The sequence below is a fragment of the Diplotaxodon limnothrissa genome, linkage group LG1 (assembly GCF_057381915.1).
Source record: "Diplotaxodon limnothrissa isolate DT_005_m linkage group LG1, D_limnothrissa_male_GT1.1, whole genome shotgun sequence".
In the NCBI taxonomy this organism is placed as follows: domain Eukaryota; kingdom Metazoa; phylum Chordata; class Actinopteri; order Cichliformes; family Cichlidae; genus Diplotaxodon; species Diplotaxodon limnothrissa.
The window spans coordinates 38,305,053-38,327,491 of NC_140596.1; the positions used below are offsets into that span (position 1 = coordinate 38,305,053).

The window sequence follows — 22,439 nt, forward strand, 5'->3', positions numbered from 1 at the left end:
CACACCAAAATCTTTGGTTTGAAAACAATTATTTTGTTTAATCAAACATCAACAGTTTTATGAATATTTTCACACATTTGAAGATGATAAATCTCTCTTTTCAAGAACTCTGTGGAAAAGCAACTGACACTTTGATACTGTAAAATCTTTTTTTAAGCTTCAGCTGCCTCATATAGGAAATATGATCAACATCAATTCTCATATCCCTCTCTTCTTTCTGTCCAATGGCATGCTGCAACATCAAATAGCAACATCACCTGGAATCCAATCAAGTGTTTAGCTTCTTCTGAGCCACGCCCGTCACTCCTCCCACCCCATCTTGCACTGTCATGGTGCTCGCTCTGGATGCAGTTGTCATGGAGATGGAAAAGGGCTCAGCGTCCATTAGTGGCACTGTTACCATGGAAATCTCTATCTCAGCCGCTGCCTCTGTGGAGCAAACAGAACCAGACGAGTCTGTTCAGCACCGCGGACAGCATCACCCTGGAGCTGCGTTCCAGCATAGAAACTATCGCATATTGATCGTGATTGGAGAGATTTCCTGCAGCCATCATCTCGAAGCTGCCAGGAGACAGATCACACAGGGTAAGGCAAACTCAAGTGGTCGGTGACAGCGGAGCGGGGCGATGAAACGGCTTGGTGTTTACATAGTATCTGTTCCCACTTAGTTTCTTTAATGAACTCATAAAAACAAGAAGTCCGATATTTATTGGTTAAAAATCCAGACGCAGTCCCGGAAAGAGCTTCAAATTTTAATTAGCTGCATAAGAGTGCATTAACTTTTAATAATTCCCCTCAATCTAAAAGCACTGCAGTGCAAACTTAGGTAAAACTTCCATAACTACAAATCCAGTTATTGCTAAAATATTCTTTGTAACAAATGCACAGAATGGCACCTTTCACTTTTTTATTAATCCAGCTATTTTATTATTGAAGAGTGCACATAAGCAGCATGTTAATGTTGTAGTTTTCAAATGTTAATGCAGCAATAAATAAAATGTACCAAATACAATATTAGAGGGAAATGTGTGCAGTAATTAATTTTACTTATTCTTTCATTAATACTGCTACTTCTTCTTCTCCTCATAAGAACAATGAATAGCTTTGTTTGTTTGTTTTTAATTGTTTGTTTATGGCAGTTTTGGTCTTCCATAAATTTAGAAAAACAAACAAACAAGCAAAACTTTTCTCACTGTCAGAGAAATGTAGTAAATTGTTGTGAGGGCATACTGAACTCTTGATTCTGAGCATTATTGCTGCTGTGTGTTCCAAAAACAGGTTTACGCTCCTGGAGCGTTGAGCTGGCTGTTTTTGACCTGGATAAAGAGCTGCAGCTGTTTGAAGCCAGGCACACTGCACAGTTTTCCTCGCAGGTCAAAGGTCAGTGTGTTCATTGTTATCTTCAATAAAGTTGACAGCAAGAGGGATTTTTTGGATTTTAAAGGTGAAAGTGTGACACGGACAGAGTGTGGCATGCTTTCACCAGCACGTACCGAGTCTATACTTGCTGCTGTTTGGGATGTGCCGGGCTTCAGGTGAACTTTGCATGGACTTTCTGAACAGTGTAATCGCAATAAGAGCTTCACTCGCCTGTACCTGTCATGCAAAGAAATACTGGGATGTCAGCTAGAGCAGGTCATCTGCTATTTGGAAGGTTGGTGGTTCAGTCCCTGGCTGCTCGAGTGTCCTCGGGCAAGATGCTGAACCTCGGGTTTCTCCGATGTGCTCAATGGAGTGTGAATGTTAGATATAAGGGACCAACATGAGTGTGTGAGTCATGGGTGAAAACTGAGCGTTCGTGTAGAAAAACACTATAATAAGAACCAGTCTGTTTACAGTAAACAAGCAGTCCATCATTTTCCCCTTTACTATATCTCTAAAGTATGTGCAACTATATTTCTATACATAAAGGATATCAGCCAACATATTTAAAACCAAAACATTGTAAAAATGAGTTTTGTCTCCAGCTGAGCTCTAAGAGAGTTCATCGGGTTATCAGTTTGCATGCTTCTGTTGACTGGAACCCTGAGACCTGTCTCAGTGATACAAAACCATTAAAGCCCGTTTTTGCTGGGTGCTTATGATGAATGACTCACAGACTTTGGTTCTTTTGAATGATCTCTGTGTCGAATTAGCAGAGAAGAACCTGGCTGTTCGTGTGTTATCAGACAAAAGTGAGAACAGGACTCTTCAGACACCAAAATAATTTTTTTCTAAATAACAATGTCGTCAACCATGATATCATCTGCTCTTTTGGCCCATGAATAAACCCATATTGCACAAGGGTAAACTGCATTGAATTCAAGTTGACAGATTAAGATGTATAGATGACGTGTTCGTGAAATGAAATCTGTGGAACCTTGAAGTCTTTCCAGCTCCGCATCTTTTATGGCTACATTATAAACTCTACATAAAAACATAAGTTTGTGATGCAATGCTAAGAGCATGCTCTCATCTCTTTGATTTCTTTACTGATCCATTGGGATATATCCTAGGAGCTGATGACAACATAGCTCTTATTGATGATGGTCTCACGTGCAGACTGCATGTCACACTTGGAATCAATAAAGGCTGAATCCGAGAGGTTTTACCCCCTGCTGGGGTGATCGAAGATCAGGACGTGCCATAGGTGATGAATGTGACTCTTGCTAGAAAAGTATCTGCTTTCTGATTCGCTGCTTTGCATTCACAAAGAAATGTATCCTACCCACACTCAGCTTTCACTCAAGCCTAGCAGGGTCAGATGAGCTGTTTGGAGGAGAAGGTGTGTTGGCTAAATAAATGGAACTCAGTGTTCAGCGTGGATTTTAAACATGGATCCTCCCACACAGTGTATTGGATGGTAGTCTTATGTGAAGAGTGGAAATATGTACATTTACTACTACAGCACGCATACACAAATTTGGCTGAATTTTAGTCATATGGCCCGAGCTCTATGACACATTTCACTGGTAAATGGACATGTCTTCCAAATGCTGTGCCTCCCAGCAGGCTGCAGGTTACTTAATGCTTTTCTCTACTAACCCAGGTCTGCATGACTTCACATTATTTCACTGTGTCACTGTTATAAGTCACGCAAGATGCATAAATTCCCAACCAGGATTTTTCTGTGTTGGAAGGTTGGAACACACACCAACAGGAAGGAAGAGTGTGGCTGAGATACTTTTTCAGATTTACAACCTTTCTTTGATTTCCTTCTTCTAAACCTGTTCTCCTCTCTGTTAGTCGACACACTGCTTTGTCTCATTGCTTGTTTTTATGTATTTTCTTGTACGGACATATTTTACTGAAGTCTAGAAAGATCGCAGCAAGAGCTGCAGCGGAGCTTCATCTGCCATCCAGCCTGAGGAGGAGAATTTTTCTGCTGCTGGCAAGGAGCGATAACCTTGCCACTCCTGGGAGCAGTCTTATTTCAGCTATATTAAATTATTAAATCTGTATCTACTAAAGTGCCATATTTTCTACACATGTTTGAGCTTTATTTCTGTTAGTTTAGCCTCAAAAGTCAACAATTAGAACTAGACTGCCATGTCACTTTCACTCATGCCTCCCATAGGAGGAATCTGAACGTGTTTGATGATGCCGTCACTTGTCATGCATCAACAACCAACATGTCAGTTAACCTCAAGCAGATAAAAGAGCTCAGCTCAGTTTAGTTGTCAGCCTGACCTAAAATTTAAGACATTCAAGGTTCTGACTTTGATGATCTTTTGATTATCCTCTTGTGCCACAGTGAGAAGCAGATTCTGGTTCATTTCCAGAGTATTTTCTGTAGAGCTGTCAAAATGTAGCAGAACAAATCACATCCCCACCCCATCAGCTGCAAAGCCAACACATAAAAATGGAGAAAAGCGTAAACTGTAGACCTGCTAAACATTAGCATCAGAATCATGACCATGTTAGCATGCTAATATTAGCATCTAGCCAAAAGCAATATGTGTATTTTACTTGTTACCTGGTATAAAGTACAAAGTATGTGCTACCTCTTCAAATATGACCGTAGGAGGAAACTATTCATATCCTTTTACACAGGCAAAGTGAACAATAAGGACAACATCAGCACTCACACGCAGTCAGAGGGCACACTAGCATAACACAGAGAGCTAAACAGCTGATAAAGAGGAAGTGTAACAAAGAAGTAAAGACACACTACTAGACGCATCTTTTATGTCCCTACACACACACACACACACACACACACACACACACACACACACACACACACAGGATTGCGTTTCAGTATTTGCTGAATTTGTCTACAGCCTGTAAAATAATATGTGTCTGTCAGATGTTGCCCATAAGGTAACTGAATATGGTCTAAGAACTTATCCATGCATTCAGTCCTTCAGAAAACTGCATTAAAGCACATTACAGAATCCACTCGCTTCCACTTTCAATTATTGTATCACAGGTGGTGTTCTGATAATTCCACTTCTGCTTGTGTGTTCTGTGGTTAATTCAACCTAAGGGTAGGCTTACCCTCTGTGCCCGATGCTCAGTGTCTCAGTGGAAGCAGGAAATTACGGGAACATGCTTCAGTTTAAGAGATGTCGGTTGTCTTGTGTTTTCTCAAGAACACAGAGAGATTTTTAAATCCAGAGTTTTTTGTTATTGGGCCAATGTGAGGAAAACAAAATGAGTAAAAAGACCTTTATGTGCGCTAGAGAGACATTTAGCCTGTATAGCAGCATTCACTGAACCGCTGACAGCAGTAGCACAGCCTTCAAACAGCCTAACATATTAAGACACAGTCCTTGGTATTATGTAGTTTTGATATTTATCAGTAAATCCAAATAGATTTTTATATAATTTCAGTTATAATACAAAGGCTGTCGAGCCGACTGGAAACCTTTACAAATTTGACCTGGAATGGATTTGGCATTGACCGATATCCAGAGAAACACTCTCACGTGTGGGCATTATTAGAAGCAGCCTGTACGCTTACCTGCATATCTTAGCACCCAGATTCAAATTCACAAGCCAGGGACATGAAATAACCCCTCAGGTTGGGATTGTCTTAAATTATAATATATAGCTTCTCTTAATGAGGTTACTTTGATGGATTGGGAATTGATTTGTTGATACACACGTTACGCTCTAATGAGTATTTATAGCTGTGCGCTAATGTATGTTTTTTATTTATTTTTTATGTTTTCAAATTTGACATTTAAGGCAAGGTGCTTTTTTGATTTCTTCAGCTACACTGGGTACACTGACATCAGCGGTTTACTTCAAAATAAGTCAGCCCAGGCACTAATCAAGCTTTGCATCGAGAGGAGGGAGAAGGTACTGAAACTTTGTTGCAGATACTGTCTGGTTATAGTGGCCATTAAACAGATGCGTGTTGTTCCTTTTCCCTTCGAGCTCTGAGAGGAAATGTGTTGTTTTATGTTTTTGTTTCTTCATCTTGCCAAACCTCTGGGAAAGCTCAGCTCACAGTTCAGCTGCTTGAGGATGAACTGTGCTGCTTGCTGGTATGCAAAGGTCACATTGGGAAATCGATCAGACCCAAGAAAAAGAAAAAACAAGAAAAAGTGTGTGTTTTCAAAAGGTCGAGGCTAGAAATCGAAGGTCTGTCTTTCCGAGCTGTCCTCCAGTGGCTTTTCCCCAAATTCCCTGATTGTGTCTCTGATTTGTATTTACCTTTCAGGAAAATCGCTCACACCACCCACAAGGTGTTTGCAGGATTGGCTTTCCAACCCGTCATACTCCAGCTCCTCCTCATCTGTGCCTTGAATACTAATGTGCAGCTGGTGGAGGAGGAGTGCACAGTCATCATGGCTGAAAGGCTCACACACTGAAAACACAAAGGAAAATCTATAAGAGAAAGAGGCTGGACTTCTCTGATTGGTTTATATGAATGTTTTGAGAGATATTTTCAGATGTTCATGTCTATTATTTCTTGGATTCATATTTAGTCATACAGCAGCATGGCTTTATGGCATCATTAACCTGTTGTCTGCAGCTTTGTCCATCCATCCATTTTCTTAAGCACTTATCCAGTTCAGGGGGGGAAGCCTGTACCAGCTGTCACAGGCCGAGAGGACCTGGACAGGTTCTCAGTCTTTTGCATAGCTAACACAGAGAGGCAGACAACCATGCTCACATTCACTCTTACAGCCTAAATGTCTCATCAATCAGTTTTTTGATGGATCACCAGAAACTTCATACAAGATGAGGCCTATGATTCTCCGACATCTTTGCCACTGTGTTGACATTTGCCTGAAACCAGCATTTTTTCTAATATTGGTGCTCCTTCTTCCTGATGTTGCTGTCATTGGGAACCACTACATCGATCACTACGGCCGTCTTCTTCTGCTTGTCTACCACCACTATGTCCGGTTGGTTAGCCATCACCATTTTGTCCGTCTGTATCTGGAAGTCCCACAGGATCTTAGCTTGCTCATTCTCCACCACCCTCGGGGACGTCTCCCATGTTGACCTCGGCACTTCCAGGCACAGATGTTTCTGTAACCATCAGAGTGGCAGACAGAAAGGATCCACGAAAGGGTCTCCAGTATGAAGAGTTGGACAGCACCAGGCCCCGACATGGTTCACGCCTACTGGCTGAAGAACACAAGCGTCTGGCAGTAACAATAAACTGCAAATGCTAGTAGATAAGAGATACCCAGAGTGAAGGGACTGATATAGTAATATAAGCAATGACAGAACTGACAGCCCCAAGAAGGGACCGGTCCCCTCCAACTACCGGCCAATAACCTACCTCAGTTCCACATGAACGCTCCTGTCAGGCATCATAGCGGCTAAGATGAACAGGTACATGGGTCAGTACATGAATGGGGCACAGAAAGGGATGGGCAATAATACCAGAGGCGCAAAACACCAGTTACTGGCAGACCGAGCAGTCAGCTGAGACTGCAAGACTCGGCTGACCAACCTGTGCTCTGCCTGGATTGACTACAAGAAGGCCTATGACTCAATGCCCCACACCTGGATCTTGGAATGTCTAGAACTATATAAGATCAACAGGACCCTGAGAGCCTTCATCAGGAACTCAATGGGGATGTGGCGGACAACACTGGAGGCCAACTTCAAGCCCATAGTACAAGTCACTATCAAGTGCAGGATCTACCAAAGAGATGCTCTGTCCCCACTGCTGTTCTGCATAGGCCTGAACCCCCTCAGTGAGATCATTAACAAGACTGGCTACGGACACCGACTATGGAATGGAGCAGTTGTCAGCCACCTCCTGTACATGGATGACATCAAGCTGTATGCCAAGAGTGAACGAGACATAGATTCACTGATCCACACTACCAGGCTATAGCTGTATACAGCAATGACATTGGAATGTCGTTCGGGCTGGAGAAGTGTAGTCGGATGGTAACAAAGAGAGGGAAGGTAGTCAGAACTGAGGGGATCGAACTACCGGAAGGCAACGTTGCAGACAACATTCATTGGAAAACCATGAAGAGGCCGCTGGGAAAGCTGCAACCACCAAGTACCTGCAGAGGGTCAGGCAAGTCCTGAGGAGTCAGCTGAATGGGAAGAATACACCTACACTGGTGATCAGATTCCCCACTGGGATAATTGGCTGGAACAAATGAGGAGATCGAAGCCACTGACATCAACATGGAAGCTCCTGACCATGCATGGAGGGTCTCACCCCACATCCAGCACCACAAGACTGTACGCTGAGCAAAACAAGGAGGCCGAGGAGAATTTCACCACTGATTTATCAGTGATGTCCGATAAATGGATGACTGGAATATATAGCTTATAATTTTAACAATGTATTCTATAAAATGGAACTATATATGCCAGATGTGGTGTGATGCTTCATCAGAGCTCTGCAAAACGTTACAGTACTCGTACTTTACCAAACGTTTGGTGGCTAGGTGTGCAGTTCATGCTTTAAATGCATTCACTCTTTAGATTAAGAAATATAAGAGATCAGAGTTTGAAGAGGCACCATGGTGTTTTAAAATGAGGGAATTTACATCAGTAGTGTGATCTGTAGTCTTAGCAGAGAGCAGTAATATAAGCAGCGACAGGACTGACAGCCATTATTGTCTCAGTGTGATAACACCTGGACCGATGTGTTTACAGACATCATTTAATTGTGATTTTAAAGGCTGTAGGTTGCAGCCGTTGCTCTAACACTGTGTAAATGTAACAGCTGTTATTCCAGTGTAACATCCCTCTGTAAACTATTAACAGTGAGAACTACTACAAACCTAAAAATCGACACCTTCTTTTATTCTGAAGCTCAACAAAGATGCAGATTCCCAGTTGTCTCTGCAGTATTGACACACTGCTGAGGCTCTTCCATCATGATGTAATGGATATGACGCAGGTAATCAGAACATCCATCAGTGTGTATTAGTGTCTCATTCCCCAGCGTCTGCCCTGCTCAGTGGTGATTACTGATTGACCCGTGAGGCACACGGACAGTTTGGCAACGTGAACGATCGCATTTCATCTCAAGAGAGGAGGAAGATGATGAAGGAAGTGCCAGTAATGGTGTCCATGAATGCAGCTGTCGCCCACATGGTGCAATTAATAAAGACTGGGTGAAGCTGTGCTTCTGACTGATGGCGGTGACTCTCAGGGGAAATGCAGTAACATTTAGTGAACGTAATCTCTGGGTCTATACACACAAACATCAACACACACACTGTGTATCAGAGGTTTTACAACCATGAATCCATACTTATGCCAGTACGTTCCATAAATCCATGATCCAAACATCACTGGGCAGTAATTCACATTTATGGCAAAGATGATCGCACCAGTGCAGCTTTCACAAATAATCAAATTCCAACCAAAGACAAGAAGTTACAAATTACAACCAAATTTCCCCTTGTGGGACAATTAAAGGATTATTCTATTCTATTCTATTCTATTCTATTCTATTCTATTCTATTAAGTAATAATGAATTAGATTAATTACTCTTTCAGTCAGCTGAATTCCATCAGTTTATCCCAAATACAATGTAAACATTTTTAACGTCTTAGTTAATAAAGCCTGTGTTACAGTAACTCCGCTAAACACTGAGACATAAACAGAAACTTATTTTTTTCCATTTTTCTTTCTTTCACCTAAGGGTCACCTGTACCGTATTTGGGCAAAGACCACCACAAACCAAATCCACTTGTTATTATTTTTGATATTTTTGGTTGCCAATAGATGTGTTGAAAGCACTGCCCCTGAGTCTAAAGACTGGTGTTGGATGGAGCGCTGAGTGACCAGGGTGAGGCGGAGATGGGGATGAAGTGCGATACATGACTGATGGTTTGAAAGGTAGAATGACCACCGTGCACTGAGATTTAAAGCTCGCAGAGTGGAGGCTGATTGGTTCAGAGATGGCTGAGTCTGACAGCATGGGAAAGTGGAAGTGATGTAAAGAACAGACAAGCACTCCAACACTCAGGAAAGCAGGCAGATGACAGAAACAAGTATTCGATCACCTTGAATCACCTGATTTAATACTTGGTGGGGTACGAGTTAGTGGCCACATCTGTGACACATCTCAAACATCAAACACACAGGGATTGTCCTGTTTGCAGATTTTGTTTAAACCCTTAAGGGTTCTAAGTAATCACTTGGATGCACAAAGCTTAAGCTGTCTTTTGAGCTGCTGTGTGGGATTAGAGTCCAAACAGTGGCTGGGCTGCTTCTTTGTTGCCTTGGCCGTATGATTTGGGTTATTGTCCCACTGGAAGACCCACCCACAACGCATTTTCAATGCGTGAAGCGAGGTTCTCATCACAGGTTTTTCTAACCTTCCTTCCTAAAATGAAAGGCAGTTGCTCTGTAACCTTGGCAGAACAACATCTTCAAAGCGTAGGGATGGTGTTCTTGGATTTAAAACTCGAGTGGCATCTAACCGCATCTCCCAAGCCTCATTGGACTCGCTCAGGTGGTCATTGGCAAACTTGGTCACATGGTCATTCCTGAGCAGCGGTGCTCTGTGGACACTGCAGGATTTCAAACTATGATGACATAATGTGTTTCTTGGTGACTGTGCTCCCAGCTGCTTCGAGACCAGTAACAAACCTAATATTGAAATAACAGACTGCTTATTACTTTGTAAGTGGTTGAAATTAAATTCAGCAGTCCAAATACTTATTTGCTCATGATGGAGAAACCATCTGTATCCCAGAGAGAGAGAGTCTGCTTCCAATGCCCCTGAAACCATTTAAGATTTTTATGATCCAAACTGATAAAAACCGGGATACACATAGACTCACTAGACCTCCACAAACTCCTGCTAGAGTATTGCCATCATGTTTATGTGCTGTTCATCAGAGAGTTCACAATCTAATCCAAATCCATGAAATGTAGATCTGGAAAATGAGGTCTCAACAGACGACTGGAAGCCTGTGCCGCAGCTCGTTGTAGAAGAACACCTGGGGACTTGTTGTAAACTGTGCAGTTTTTAGTTTTATTTCATGTTTGCCTTTAAATATGAGAAATATAGATAGTTGTTGGCTTTCCTTTTGTTCCGGTGGTTAAACCTTTGTTTGTTTTGGTGCAGATTAATGTACAGATGAATATGTTAAGGAATGAAGAGGAAAAAGTTGCAAAGGTAATTCGAAAATTCGCTACTTTTATGATACATTTTGTTGCCATGTTGACAAGCTGTATGTATTCTTTTCAACTTTTGGCAAACAGGTGACTCGAATCTGCTCTCTGATTGGTTTCTTTATAAAAGTGGGACAATATCAAAAGGCTCCCAGCAAAACAATGAATGTCCACACACCCACCGGTATGTGCCAGACTCTTGTTCCTGCGCAGAAAGCATGTGGAAGAAGCGAGCAGGCAGTTTTATCTCTAACTCACTAACAGTGCTGATAATATGGTGCAGTTACAGGCCTTCTCAGCTGGTAATGCAGACCTGCATGAAGGAGATTTCTCACTTAATAAAAGCTTAACACGACTCAGAAAAACTCCCTGGAAGCTAAAACGTGTTCATGTGGGAATTTATAAAGCGTGAGACTCTTTGCACTGGCCTGTGAATGAACTCAGCGTCCATGTCAAACGTGCCACCCTGCTGTACACAAACCCACACTCGGGGTCTGAGTGGGTGTTTACAGACTGTGACGGACAAAACAGCAGGTTGAAGCTGACAGGCACAGATGAGTGATGCTGCTGCACACACACACACACACACACACACACACACACACACACACACACACACACACACACACACACACAGTAATGCTGTTTTAATAACCAGCTTTTTTCTCTTCTATAATCTTTAAAACGTTTGACTGTGATAATGATGCTGGACCAACAGCAGGGCTTCTCTCTGCACAAACACTCATCTGTTTCTGTCTGAGGAGGCCCGAATACACAACAAATCACAGACGGACGTGCTTTGAAAAGCAATGCGTGTAGACTCCACCAATGAGCAGGAAGCTGATTCTGTGATGTTTAAACTGCATCACTGTGAGTTTAACATTTTTATGACACAACCTAAAAATCTCTCTGCACGATAGACAGGGTTGAGTGCAAGCAGATTAATAATTCAGCCGCCGTCATTGATCTGTTCCTCTGCTTCTCTGAAGCAGCACAGAGGGTCTCCTGGTCCCTGTCGACAGCACACACCCACATACTGACACACAAGCTTGGAGGATGTCAGTTAAGCTGTTTTTCCTTAAAAGCTTTTGCAAACAGCTTTATGTATTAGGAATATTAGAAATTAGCCGACTATGAAGCTTTGTCTTTAACTAAATGACGGCTGATGGGAGCTGCACGATGAAAGAAGAGAGTCTATTGATCTGGTGATGTTGTCGGGTTGGAGGGTGAATATACTCTGGGCTACAAGTTAATAAGGTACAAACACTCCATGTAGTGTACTGGAATCCGGTCCAGTCGCCCTGCTGTGTGCAGTCAGACTTTCAGAAGCTTTTAATGTTGCTTGTTTTGTGGAAAATCTTTTCTTTTATATGCAGCAGGGATACAGAGAAGGGCACTTAGAGAGTGCAGTTCTGGACCATGGCCAGTGCCCTGGCTCATCATTTTAACCAAAGATATCTGGAACAGAACCAAAGTTTAATGGCTTCCTCCTTTCCTCGTGTTCCACCTCTCCTCCAGGTTTCATGGATTTCAGCGTCATAGTTTTTGTGTAATTCTGCTGTCAGACAGGAGCACAGTCAGCACAGGCAATAATAAATCTGTCGAGCCTTCATATTCTTAGTATTGGAATAATATTACTGTGGTCCTAATTTTTTATGTCAAGAGTGAATAATAATATTTAATCTAGAAGATTTCTAAAAAGATAACAAAGCACCTCTGTACTTCAGTGTAGCACATTTTACCATGTGAAGACGTCTGAGAGACTTTCAAATCAAATCAAATCAAATCAAAATGTATTTATATACCACATTTTTTAAAAAACAGTGTCATTCAAAGTGCTTCACAAATTAGGAAATAAATAAAATAAGATAAATTTACCAAACAGCAACACAAGACAAGACAAACTTAGAAGCCAACCAAATGATAGTCAAACTAACTTAAGTCGGAGTAAAAAGAGTCTTTAAATGAGATTTAAAAGCCTGAATCGACTCAGAAGAGCGAATGGCAGTAGAGAGATTGTTCCACAGTTCAGGAGCTGCAATAGCAAAGGCACGATCACCTCTGGTTTTCAGCCTAGACTTAGGTTGCATTAAGAGCATCTGGTTCGAAGATCTTAGTGCTTTTTTAGGATTATACAAATGGAGAAGTTCTGTTAAATAGCTAGGCGCCATATTGTTTACGATTTTATAAGTGAGTAAAAGAATTTTAAAATCAATGCGAAATTTGACAGGAAGCCAGTGTAAGTTAGCTAAAACCGGAGTCATATGATCATGCATTCTGGCAGCTGATAAAAGGCGTGCAGCAGCGTTCTGTACTAATTGCAAACGGTAGAGAGAGGAGTGAGGGAGGCCTAAATAAAGGGAGTTACAATAGTCCAGTCTAGTGGTAATGAATTCATGAATAAGCTTTTCAAGGTCCTTGGGGAAAAGAAAAGGTTTAGCTTTAGAAATCTGACATAGCTGATAGAAGCTGGATTTAACCACAGTAGATACTCGTTTCTCTAATTTGAAGGCGCTATCCAAGAGTACCCCAAGGTCTCTTACAATGTGGGAGAGGTAGCTAGCAAGGGGGCCAAGGGTATCGATTAGTTGGTTCAGAGGGATATGGCTGTCAAAGACAATAACTTCAGTTTTACTGTCATTCAAAGTAAGACAGTTTTGAGATAGCCAGGTTCTGACATCATGAAGACAATTAAACAACGTATGCAATGGATCTGCGACATTCAAACTCAAAGGAAAATAAATTTGAGTGTCAGGTTCAGGTAGAAATACTGGGTTCTGTGGTGTGTTCCTCAAGCTTCTCTTGAATGGTTTTGGGGTTGGGGGCGATCTGCGTTATTCTGCTCAGGAGACCAGGGGCCTGTTCTTCGTACCTCGCTAAGTAAGTTAGCCGGATTTGATTGTTGACGATTTCGCGTGATCCTGGATCGTTCGGTTCTTCGAAGCCCATCCGGGACTTGCTGTCATAGCAACAGAGCCGTAAGCGTAAACCTGCTCGGGAGCAGGCTTACTTTATGTAAACAGGATTAGATCGCGGCCACTCAGGTATTTCCGCTTCATGTATACGAAAGCAACAGCGATATTTTACCACTGTTGTACCATAAATAAATAACATCAATGTAACCAAAGATAATGCAGCACTTGATCCTTTTATTGATTTCACACAGATACATACAGGTCATTTCCTAAAAAAGGGAAATGTACTATTAACATTCTATTACATGTATGTGATTATTACAGATGTAATTCAGATTTCAGAGTAGTAATTGCAATTTACTTCGTGTAATCAAGATGGGAGACCACGGCTATAAAAGCGAAGGTGGATTTGGGAAGCCTGTCGCAGCCATGTCCTGTCCGTATACGCGAGCCACCCATTGCGGAAGGTGCAAGATTGATAAGGAGAGTCCTCAGAATCCAGCGTATATTGCGGGACAGACAGGATCCTTTAGCTCAGCGCGACAGTGTGCTCATAGAGAGATATCGATTTTCCCGTGAGGGTATTATTCACTTAACCAACTTGTTGACGAGGGGGTGCAGGACCACCACCTGTCTTTTTTTTTGCTCTGCCCTTTTCTTGGTTGCTGTTATGAACAAACAAACAGATTATTTCAGGGTCTCTGTCCAAGAGACGAAAAGCAATATAAGTGATCAATATTACCATTCTGTAGAATACTCTTATATTTCACTTTTACTTGTTCCCATGTTCTAGTGGGTCCTGTTGTGGCTCTAATGTGAAAGGGGATATAATATAACATATTATAATATAATATAATGTAATATAATATTGGATAATATGGTGTAATATAATAAATCTACCCTACCACCTACTGGTGTTGGCCAGAGGGGCCGATGGCGCAGGGCAGCTGTGACAGCTACCAGTGTGTGAATGTGAGAGTGACTGAATAGTGGCATTGTAAAACGCTTTGGGTGCCTTGAAAAGCACTATATCAATCCACTCCATTATTATTATTATTATTGAATTACTTACGAGTTTGATTTGTCAGCAACTTTCTGCCAGCCCTCTCTCCTTGCTTTTGCAGCCTTTGCAGTGTTCCCTTGCGTTTTAATTAGACTCTGAAACTCCTGAAATCCCTCACTCAAGAGTTCTTGCTCTGCTGCCGAAAAATACCGAGCGCGCTCCTTCGACATTTTCGCCGACCAATCAAAGGGTTGCCGATCAATGTTTCTACTATCGATGCGTAGCCCCTGTTGGGCCACCCAGTGATCTCACATTACTTCATCCAGCTATACTAATCGTCAACAACAGGTGTGTTCGGGGAACCGGAATAGCGAGCTCAGAGTTAGCGCGATGATTTGATCTTGGATGTTTCATTTGATCTTGGATGTAGTAAGCGACGTACGAAGAACGGGCCCCAGCACATGGGTGTGCTTGGACTGCAACAGTGTATACTGTAACTGGATGGTGACCCAACGTTTCACAGCAGATTTGATTAAAACTGCAATTTTCAGTTGTTAACCACACACGTAGGTTGTTTATTTACATTTTATTGAATTGTTTTTCTATTGATATGCTAGAACAACATTACAGGTAGTAAAATTTTGGATGATTAATCAGAATCAAGGAAGAAAAAACATGAAACAAAGCATGGTTCTGTTTGGTATTTAACACTATCAGCATGCTTCTCTGTTCTCCAGGACGCTCTAAAAATAATTTATTATGTAAAAGCTCAGCACAGCACATTTAAAGAAAGCCTTGTCCTTGTTTATGTCATGATCCTGGGCCATGTTGGCCCAGCATTCTTAGTTTTCATGTGTTTTTGTATTTTGTTCTTTATTTAGGCCATGGTTCCTGGGTTGCTCTGTTAAGTTGTTCCTTATTTGATTTCCCCCTTGTGACTTTTACCCCCTGTGTGCCCCTCTGTGCCTGTGAGCCCTCGTCTCCCCTCCTTGTGTTTTATTCCATGTTTCCTGTGCTCTCCTGTCTCTCTCTCTCCTCCTGTCTGCACCTCTGTGTACTTCCTGTTTTACTTTGACAGTCTCCCGTCAATGTTGTGTTACTCCTGCCGTGTCTCGTTATGATTATCTGTGTCAGCTGTGTTCCCCGTGTGCTCCCACTTCCCTCGTTAACCCTCTGTGTATTTATGTGCATGTCTCCCTCAGTTCGGTGTTGCGTCGTCAATGTCTCCTCTCCGAACCTGTGTGCTTTTCTGTGTTCACTCGGTCCTCAGTTAGCATTCCCAGTTTAGTTCTGTTTCTTTGTGAAGCCTGCAATAAAGCAGTGATTTTGAGTTCAGCTTTTTGTCTCCGTGAGTTTTGCGTTTGGGTCCTCGTCTGCCTCCACGCAGCCAGTTCATGACAGTTTTATTTTTATTCTTAGATCCCACTAGAGTAGCTTTGCATGTTTCACAATTCAAAATAATCCTTACCTTGTACCTCTCCTTATTACCTTCACTTGTATATGTGCCGATGTCGCTATCTGAAACTTGGCTGTCTTTCCTGTGGGCGTGCACCACTACAGCAGCATATATCTGACAGAGAAATCATGAACAGCGTAACAGGTTTACTTTAAAGGAAAATTAATTGAAAATGAAGTGAATTTGACATGTTTCGTCTTGTCCTGGGCTGTGACACTTCCACATGCTCATGCACACATGTTAGAAAGCTCAGGTTTAGTAACTGTGTTCTCACTCAGAATATTAAATAAACTATTTCACCCAGAATAGAGTTAAAAGCAATACTCAACTATCTCAGAAACACATAGACCCCCACACACTGAAAACCCATGTAACCTTGGCCAGCTGCCCTGTGTGTGTGTGTGTGTGTGTGTGTGTGTGTGTGTGTTTCCATTTGTCAGAGAACTGAGATGATGTCAGAGGGAGGGAGAAGAGAGCTGGAATAGCTAAGACATTTCAGGGCAGAGGAAGGCGGCTCGTCTGGAGAGAAGGGCGCGGCAGGCCGGGCATCCGAGCCGTGCGGCTAACAGCTGTCTGACATTTAAAGGAGCCTGCCGGTCATCTGAGAGGATGCTGCATCAGTGCTGTGGCTGTGATGCACTTGAGTTGCTTTAACAGGCTTTTTGCGCCGACATTAGAAAAACAAATGCGAGCTTAGGCAACACCCTCTTGGAAGAGCACTCAGAGTAAGCAGAGACCAGCATGCCCGACCTACATAAACATATGAAGGCGTTGCTCTTTTGAAGATGTAGCAATCAACATTTTAAACTTTATGAAATAATACGTGGCTGTATACATTCACGGGGCACCATTATATACTGAAAATGTCACAAATGAATTCATTAAGCCCACTCCTTAGATACTGTTGCTATGTCAATCAAAATTTCAGCTATCCGGTTGTTCAGTGATGACGCGACGAATCCTACTTCTGGGTCTAAAGTAGTCTGCATTTCATATGGCTTTTGTGTTGTTAACATGTTTAATGTTATGTATTTTCTTCTATTTGATCTCAAAAAGCTCCTAAAACAGTCAGTGATCCCTGTTGACCTCCCTCGGCTTTTATTACCACTAATCATTTATTTAAGCTCAGTTTTTAAAACCTTAGGATGTAACTACAGCCCAGCCCATGCAGCAGTATATGAATGACTAACCTCGTATTGTGGATGGATTATCTCAGTTGTTCTCCTGGCTGAAGTTTGGTCCTTTTACAGAATCCTGCCATGCGATTACATTTGTTCCTGACCACCGACAACACTCACGTTAACTTTTATCGAGTGGAAAAAAAGTTAGCTTGTTTATATTATGCTAACATAGCTGTCTCGCTAGCTGTCACGTAGCACATCATTATATACCACCTAGCCCAACTTCAGTAACCCTACAAACGTCACTGCTGTTTAGTTTTCTGTCTTCATTTATGCTGGAAGTGATAACAGAGCTGTACGTTTTCATTTGTTTCCAACCCCCCGCAGTCAGGACATGCTATATTGTATTTAGATGGAAGCTAGCGAGCTAACTTCCTGCTAACTTCTAACTCCGTTAAATGTCATAAATTCCGTTATCATGGATGCCTGGATGTTAAACTCAATTGTTACACCTGGTAGAGCAGAACGCTGATCATTTTATTAAAGATGAAAGACTTTAGACAGTTTTTCAACTCTCAGTAATGCCACAGTGATCGTTTGATATATGGACCTGCAGCGGAGTTTAGACCCAGACACGGCTAGTGACGTCAGACTGAACAACCGGATAGCATTAAACACATTTAGCTTAGAGAATGGATGCAGCTTTTTCAGTGTAACCTGTAAAACTATTATGAGCTCATCAACCATGAACTGATCTGTTACTAACGGAGCATGAGCAAAGTTTGTGCAAGCAAAAAAGGTCAAGCTAAGCCACGCCCCCACCCCAAATCTTCCTTTGTTCACTTCTTTGCTTTGGTTTGGCCCGGGAGGAAAAGCAGGTCGTCTGTTAGGCAAAAACACTTGATTGATTGTATGAATGAGTTACCCATATTTGAGGCTCATATAGGTTAGGCCATGTAGGTGCCATGGCAGTTCAGCCCTTAGAGGGCCTTCTGTGGCCAACATATAATAGGCTTGCCCATAAAAACTCATAGTTACCCCACAGTCCTACAGTTCACCCACACCTACCCACTGTGGGTCCACGGGGGCACATTCACTGGCAAATTATTAGGAAATGTGACTATTGTGGACATGATGAAACTACAGATTTATTACATTGTCAGGAAGACGACGCTTGAAGAAAATGATTGATTCAAAATCTCAGTAACATGGAAGTTAAAAGAACCCCGGTTCAGAAATCTGCCAAATCAAATCTGTGCTGCTGCTAATGTGGGAACCCTTGTGAATAAGGGAGCATTTGAAAGTAGTATTTTTTCCATATTCCATATCAGTTGGTGGTGGTAATGTACCATGGTGCACATCTGGACTCCAGTACTGGCGTGAAATGGAGGCCACATCTGGGCCCTGTAGAGTAGGGCGGCTGAGTGTGGGCACACTGTGGGTATGCTGCAAGCCTACTGCCTGCTTACACTGTGAGATTTCACTGCTTTGTGTAGGCAGCCCACAGCCAACCCACAGTGCAGGCCCAGATGTCTCCTACATTTCACATCAGCACTAGGGCCCACAGTGGGCCGCCTACTGTGGCTCTACACAACTTCCAAGCAGACATGTATTCTGGGTATTATCAATGGGTTCCTGCACAAGTTCCACAGAAAGTTCTTCTGTTTTTGTGGAAACTCTAAACTACTTTGTTCATGTGGCTTTATTTACGTTTGAGTTGCACTAAATCTTATGGCAGTACAAAGTGCTTCAAATACTTATTATAGCCCCTGCAGGGTCGAGTACTTCTTTAGTCATAGCAGTCCAAAGACGATGAACAACAGTGTCATCCTGTTCAAGTGTCATGTAGTTTTTCGTCATCAGTTTTTTTTTTAATCAAAGAAAATCATTTTATGTTTGATCTAAAAAAAAAAAAAAAAAAAGCTGCAGACGTGTTTTTGTTTTGTTTTTTCAAAACAAATCATTAGTGAAATGTCTAGACTGTTCTAAGGGTCAACGAAGCACACCGCTGAATAGCATCAGTCTTAGTAAAGTGTTGTGATTCATGGTTTACAGTGGCTCAAGCTGGCACAGCTCAGAGTCTATTTTAGTTTGTCTCTGTCCCACCCAGCAGCTGCTGTTTGAGTCACAGCTGTTTGAAAGATCCCCTTCCCAGAACAGACTATCCACTTGTTTTGCATTAAATGATAATGTTTATTGAGGACTATATCTATTCTACTAAACGCCATATATAGATCGACCACCTCACCAAACTTGGCAGTTGGGAATGTAAAGCAGTGAAATTCAATGTTGTAAAAAGAGAAGCTGTCTCAAGCTAAAATTGAGTGGTGACATATAATGACTCATTATTGCTGCTAATCTTAATATTATTGTTGTTGTTCTGTCGAGTCGAAGCTTAGTGACATGTAGCAGCCAAAGTAACATTTTCCATTCAGTTCAATTCAGATTTATTTTTGTCACATTAACAGTCGCCTGAGGGATTTTATAGAGTAAGGTAAAAACAGCCAGACACGCCCTATGAGCAAGCGCTTGGCAACGGTGGGAAGGAAAAACTTGCTTTTAACAGGAAGGGGTCTCTGTAGATGCTCAACACTAAACTACTGCAACACAAACATGTTGCATTGTTTTACAAATTAGACTTGGATGATGAGTGGTGTTGGTGACACGTTTGTAAGGCACGATAACCTGAGCGCTCGGTGCCAGTGAAGAAGCCAGAGCAAAATTTATTATGAAGGTGTGCGAAGAACCCCACAGTGGGGATGCACAGGTATCACAGTTGCTATTATTTCTCCTAATCCATCCAGGCCAGCAGTATAATGACGTTTACATTATGAATCCCTGCTGGGTCCCTTGAATCGCTTGTGTACGACGGGCTCCTGAACGCAGCAGCGCGGCGGTTAGCTCGGTGTAGGTGTTGAAGTGGAGCAGGCCGATGCTGCCTCCGTCCTCATCCGCAGCAGCAGCACCAGCGCCCCTCCCTCTGCTCCATCCACCCGCTGAAAGACGGTAGGATTCTTCATCGCTTGTTCTCGCGTCAGGCTCTCTCTCTCACTCACATTCTGCTGACTTATCCGCTTCTCGTTCGCGCCCGAGAGGCTTCTTAGTTATCCGTCGTCCGCGATGCTGTAGACGGAGAGGATGCTTTTGGAGAGCGGTGGTGTTTTTAGACACGGCTGCTTGTTTGAGATCCGCAGACGGTCGGAGCCGCTGGACGAGACTCGTCTGCACTGACAGTAACTACACGCGAGGCCGTGGACTGCAGCATATCATGTGAGTAAATACTAATACTGCATAGCATATGGCTGCTGCACAGCGTTTCTACAAGCTGAAACACTATCATACGCATACGGTGGCTTTTTATTGGAAGGATAGAGGTCATGCATCCTGGATTACACCTCAGCTGAAGGTGACCAAACGACTTTAGATTTGTGTGCGTGTGTGAAAATCCTAAAACATCTGCTTACAAATGCAGTTTCCCATCTGGGTTATTCATAGTTTTAAAGGAATTTTCATGTTTTCATAGATTTTATTGGAGAACTTCAGAATTCCTTCAGAAAATATCAAATTTAAGAATAAAGACTTAAAAGTCCAGATTTAAACTCCTGCTCATTTTGCTGAACTAAAATTCACCAAACCAGCACCTAGGCCATGACCTCGGTGTCTTCAGCAGCATTCAGCATGGCATCACTTCATTTTCTTATCAGAGGACAGTGCCATTTGTTTTGATCCAGAGTACACTGTCAGTAATAAGGGTAGAAGATACAAATGTAGCCATTAGGGCTAATCATTGGACATCCCAGTAACTATGTATATGTTTTCAAGGGCCACAAAGGCAGATGTGTTTCCAGCCTCAAGCCTGCTAGCAGCCTGTCTTACTCGTGTTTACATATTAACATCCAGTTTATGCTCATTTGTTAGTGAAGTGATTGCTTTCAATTCACTCGAGTAAATTTGGATGACCTGATTTTTAAGGTGAGGAGAAAAAAAAGGCCCAGCTCATCTTCTGACCTGAAGGCAGCAGCTGAGGCTGGCTGTGAGTCTCTCCTGTGGCCAGGCTGCAGCAGCTTTGTTAGCTCATGTGAAATCTGTGGATTAGACTTCACTCTCCAAATAACACCACGCCAAAATGATGCAACAAGCTAGACAAAAATGGTCCAAAATTAGAAAGGTACATGCAGACGCACGGACAGCTGTTTTAATCCAGAAACAGGGAAGGAGAAGAAGATTAATTCCAGCCGTTAAGCTGTTTTACTTACATAATGGAAATGCTCGGCAAAGATAAACATGTTTCTTTGGTGATACAGCTAATCCATGGATATCCACTCCTGCAGTTTATTAATAATTGAAATCATTTATCTCACAAATATATCCCCTGTATTTAACCCCTTTAGGTTTCTTTACTGTTCGTCGTAGCAGAGCCAGTGGTAATAATTTAATTATTAATCATCCAGAAACTCAAGGTAACATATTCCATAGTGGATTCATATTCAACAGACAGCCACAGATTGGTTTCCAGCCCTTCAAATGTACAATCTGTTTGTTTAATGTCACACTAACCTGAATATCTTTGGGCTAAACTAAATAATCATTTTCACTTCTGATTTGAAAATTCTTCCTTTTATTTTGATATTTATCCTAGAAAATGTAACAAAATATTGACATTTCCTAGAACACTTTTCCTGACTTTCTTAAACCCTGCAGACAAACTGGACAGAGCTACTGTGACATCACCCTTTGGATTGGTAGTTATCATGTTGAAGCCTAATTGTTAGTGCTTTGACAGTTGCCAGTGTTTTATCAGCTAATATCAGCAAGCTGCTCAGACCACCAGTGGGCCGATGTTATTGGCTGACCTATTTATTGGTCTATCGGTATACACATTAATGACAAACAATGGCTCAAAATTAAAAAGTAAAGAGGAGACAGGAGGGAAACCTTTCACTCATGGTGTGAGTGTTGACATTGCACAATTTGTCACCGATGCCACAAACACAAAATCTAGCTGATCTCAGCACAGCTGGACAAGTACACAAATCATTAAATAACTACAAATAACAAATGTTAGTTTATTTTCTGTGTCTGAAAGAACGAAATAATCATTTGCTGATATATTTGAATATTGGATTTTTAAAAAGTCTTAAAAATCTTAAAATTCAGTCAGGTGCCCCCAACTATAGATGGGCTGGCTGTGAATTCATCACACAGATGTCATTGGTACTCCAAAAGGCACCAGCAGCAAACACGGAGACAGGTCTAATTTAATTACTTGAATTAGCTCTACACATGGCCACGCCCCCAACGTTAAAGGTTTACAAAGGAATTAAGGTGCATACAGTTTTTATACCAGGCTCTAAACGTGGTTACTTGTGCTGTAAGTCGGGGATTTGAACGTGGA

At 42.0% G+C, this 22,439-nt stretch overlaps 1 protein-coding gene across 1 annotated transcript in view; it reads left to right on the forward strand.

Moving 5' to 3' along the window:
• Window positions 1–329: 329 nt before the first annotated feature.
• Window positions 330–22,439, forward strand: part of map1aa (microtubule-associated protein 1Aa) — a 60,824-nt gene continuing 38,714 nt past the window's right edge. The window contains exons 1-2 of the mRNA XM_085358216.1: window positions 330–585; window positions 1,279–1,380. Coding sequence (XP_085214342.1) covers window positions 330–585; window positions 1,279–1,380 — 358 coding nt within the window. The remainder of the gene's footprint in view (window positions 586–1,278; window positions 1,381–22,439) is intronic.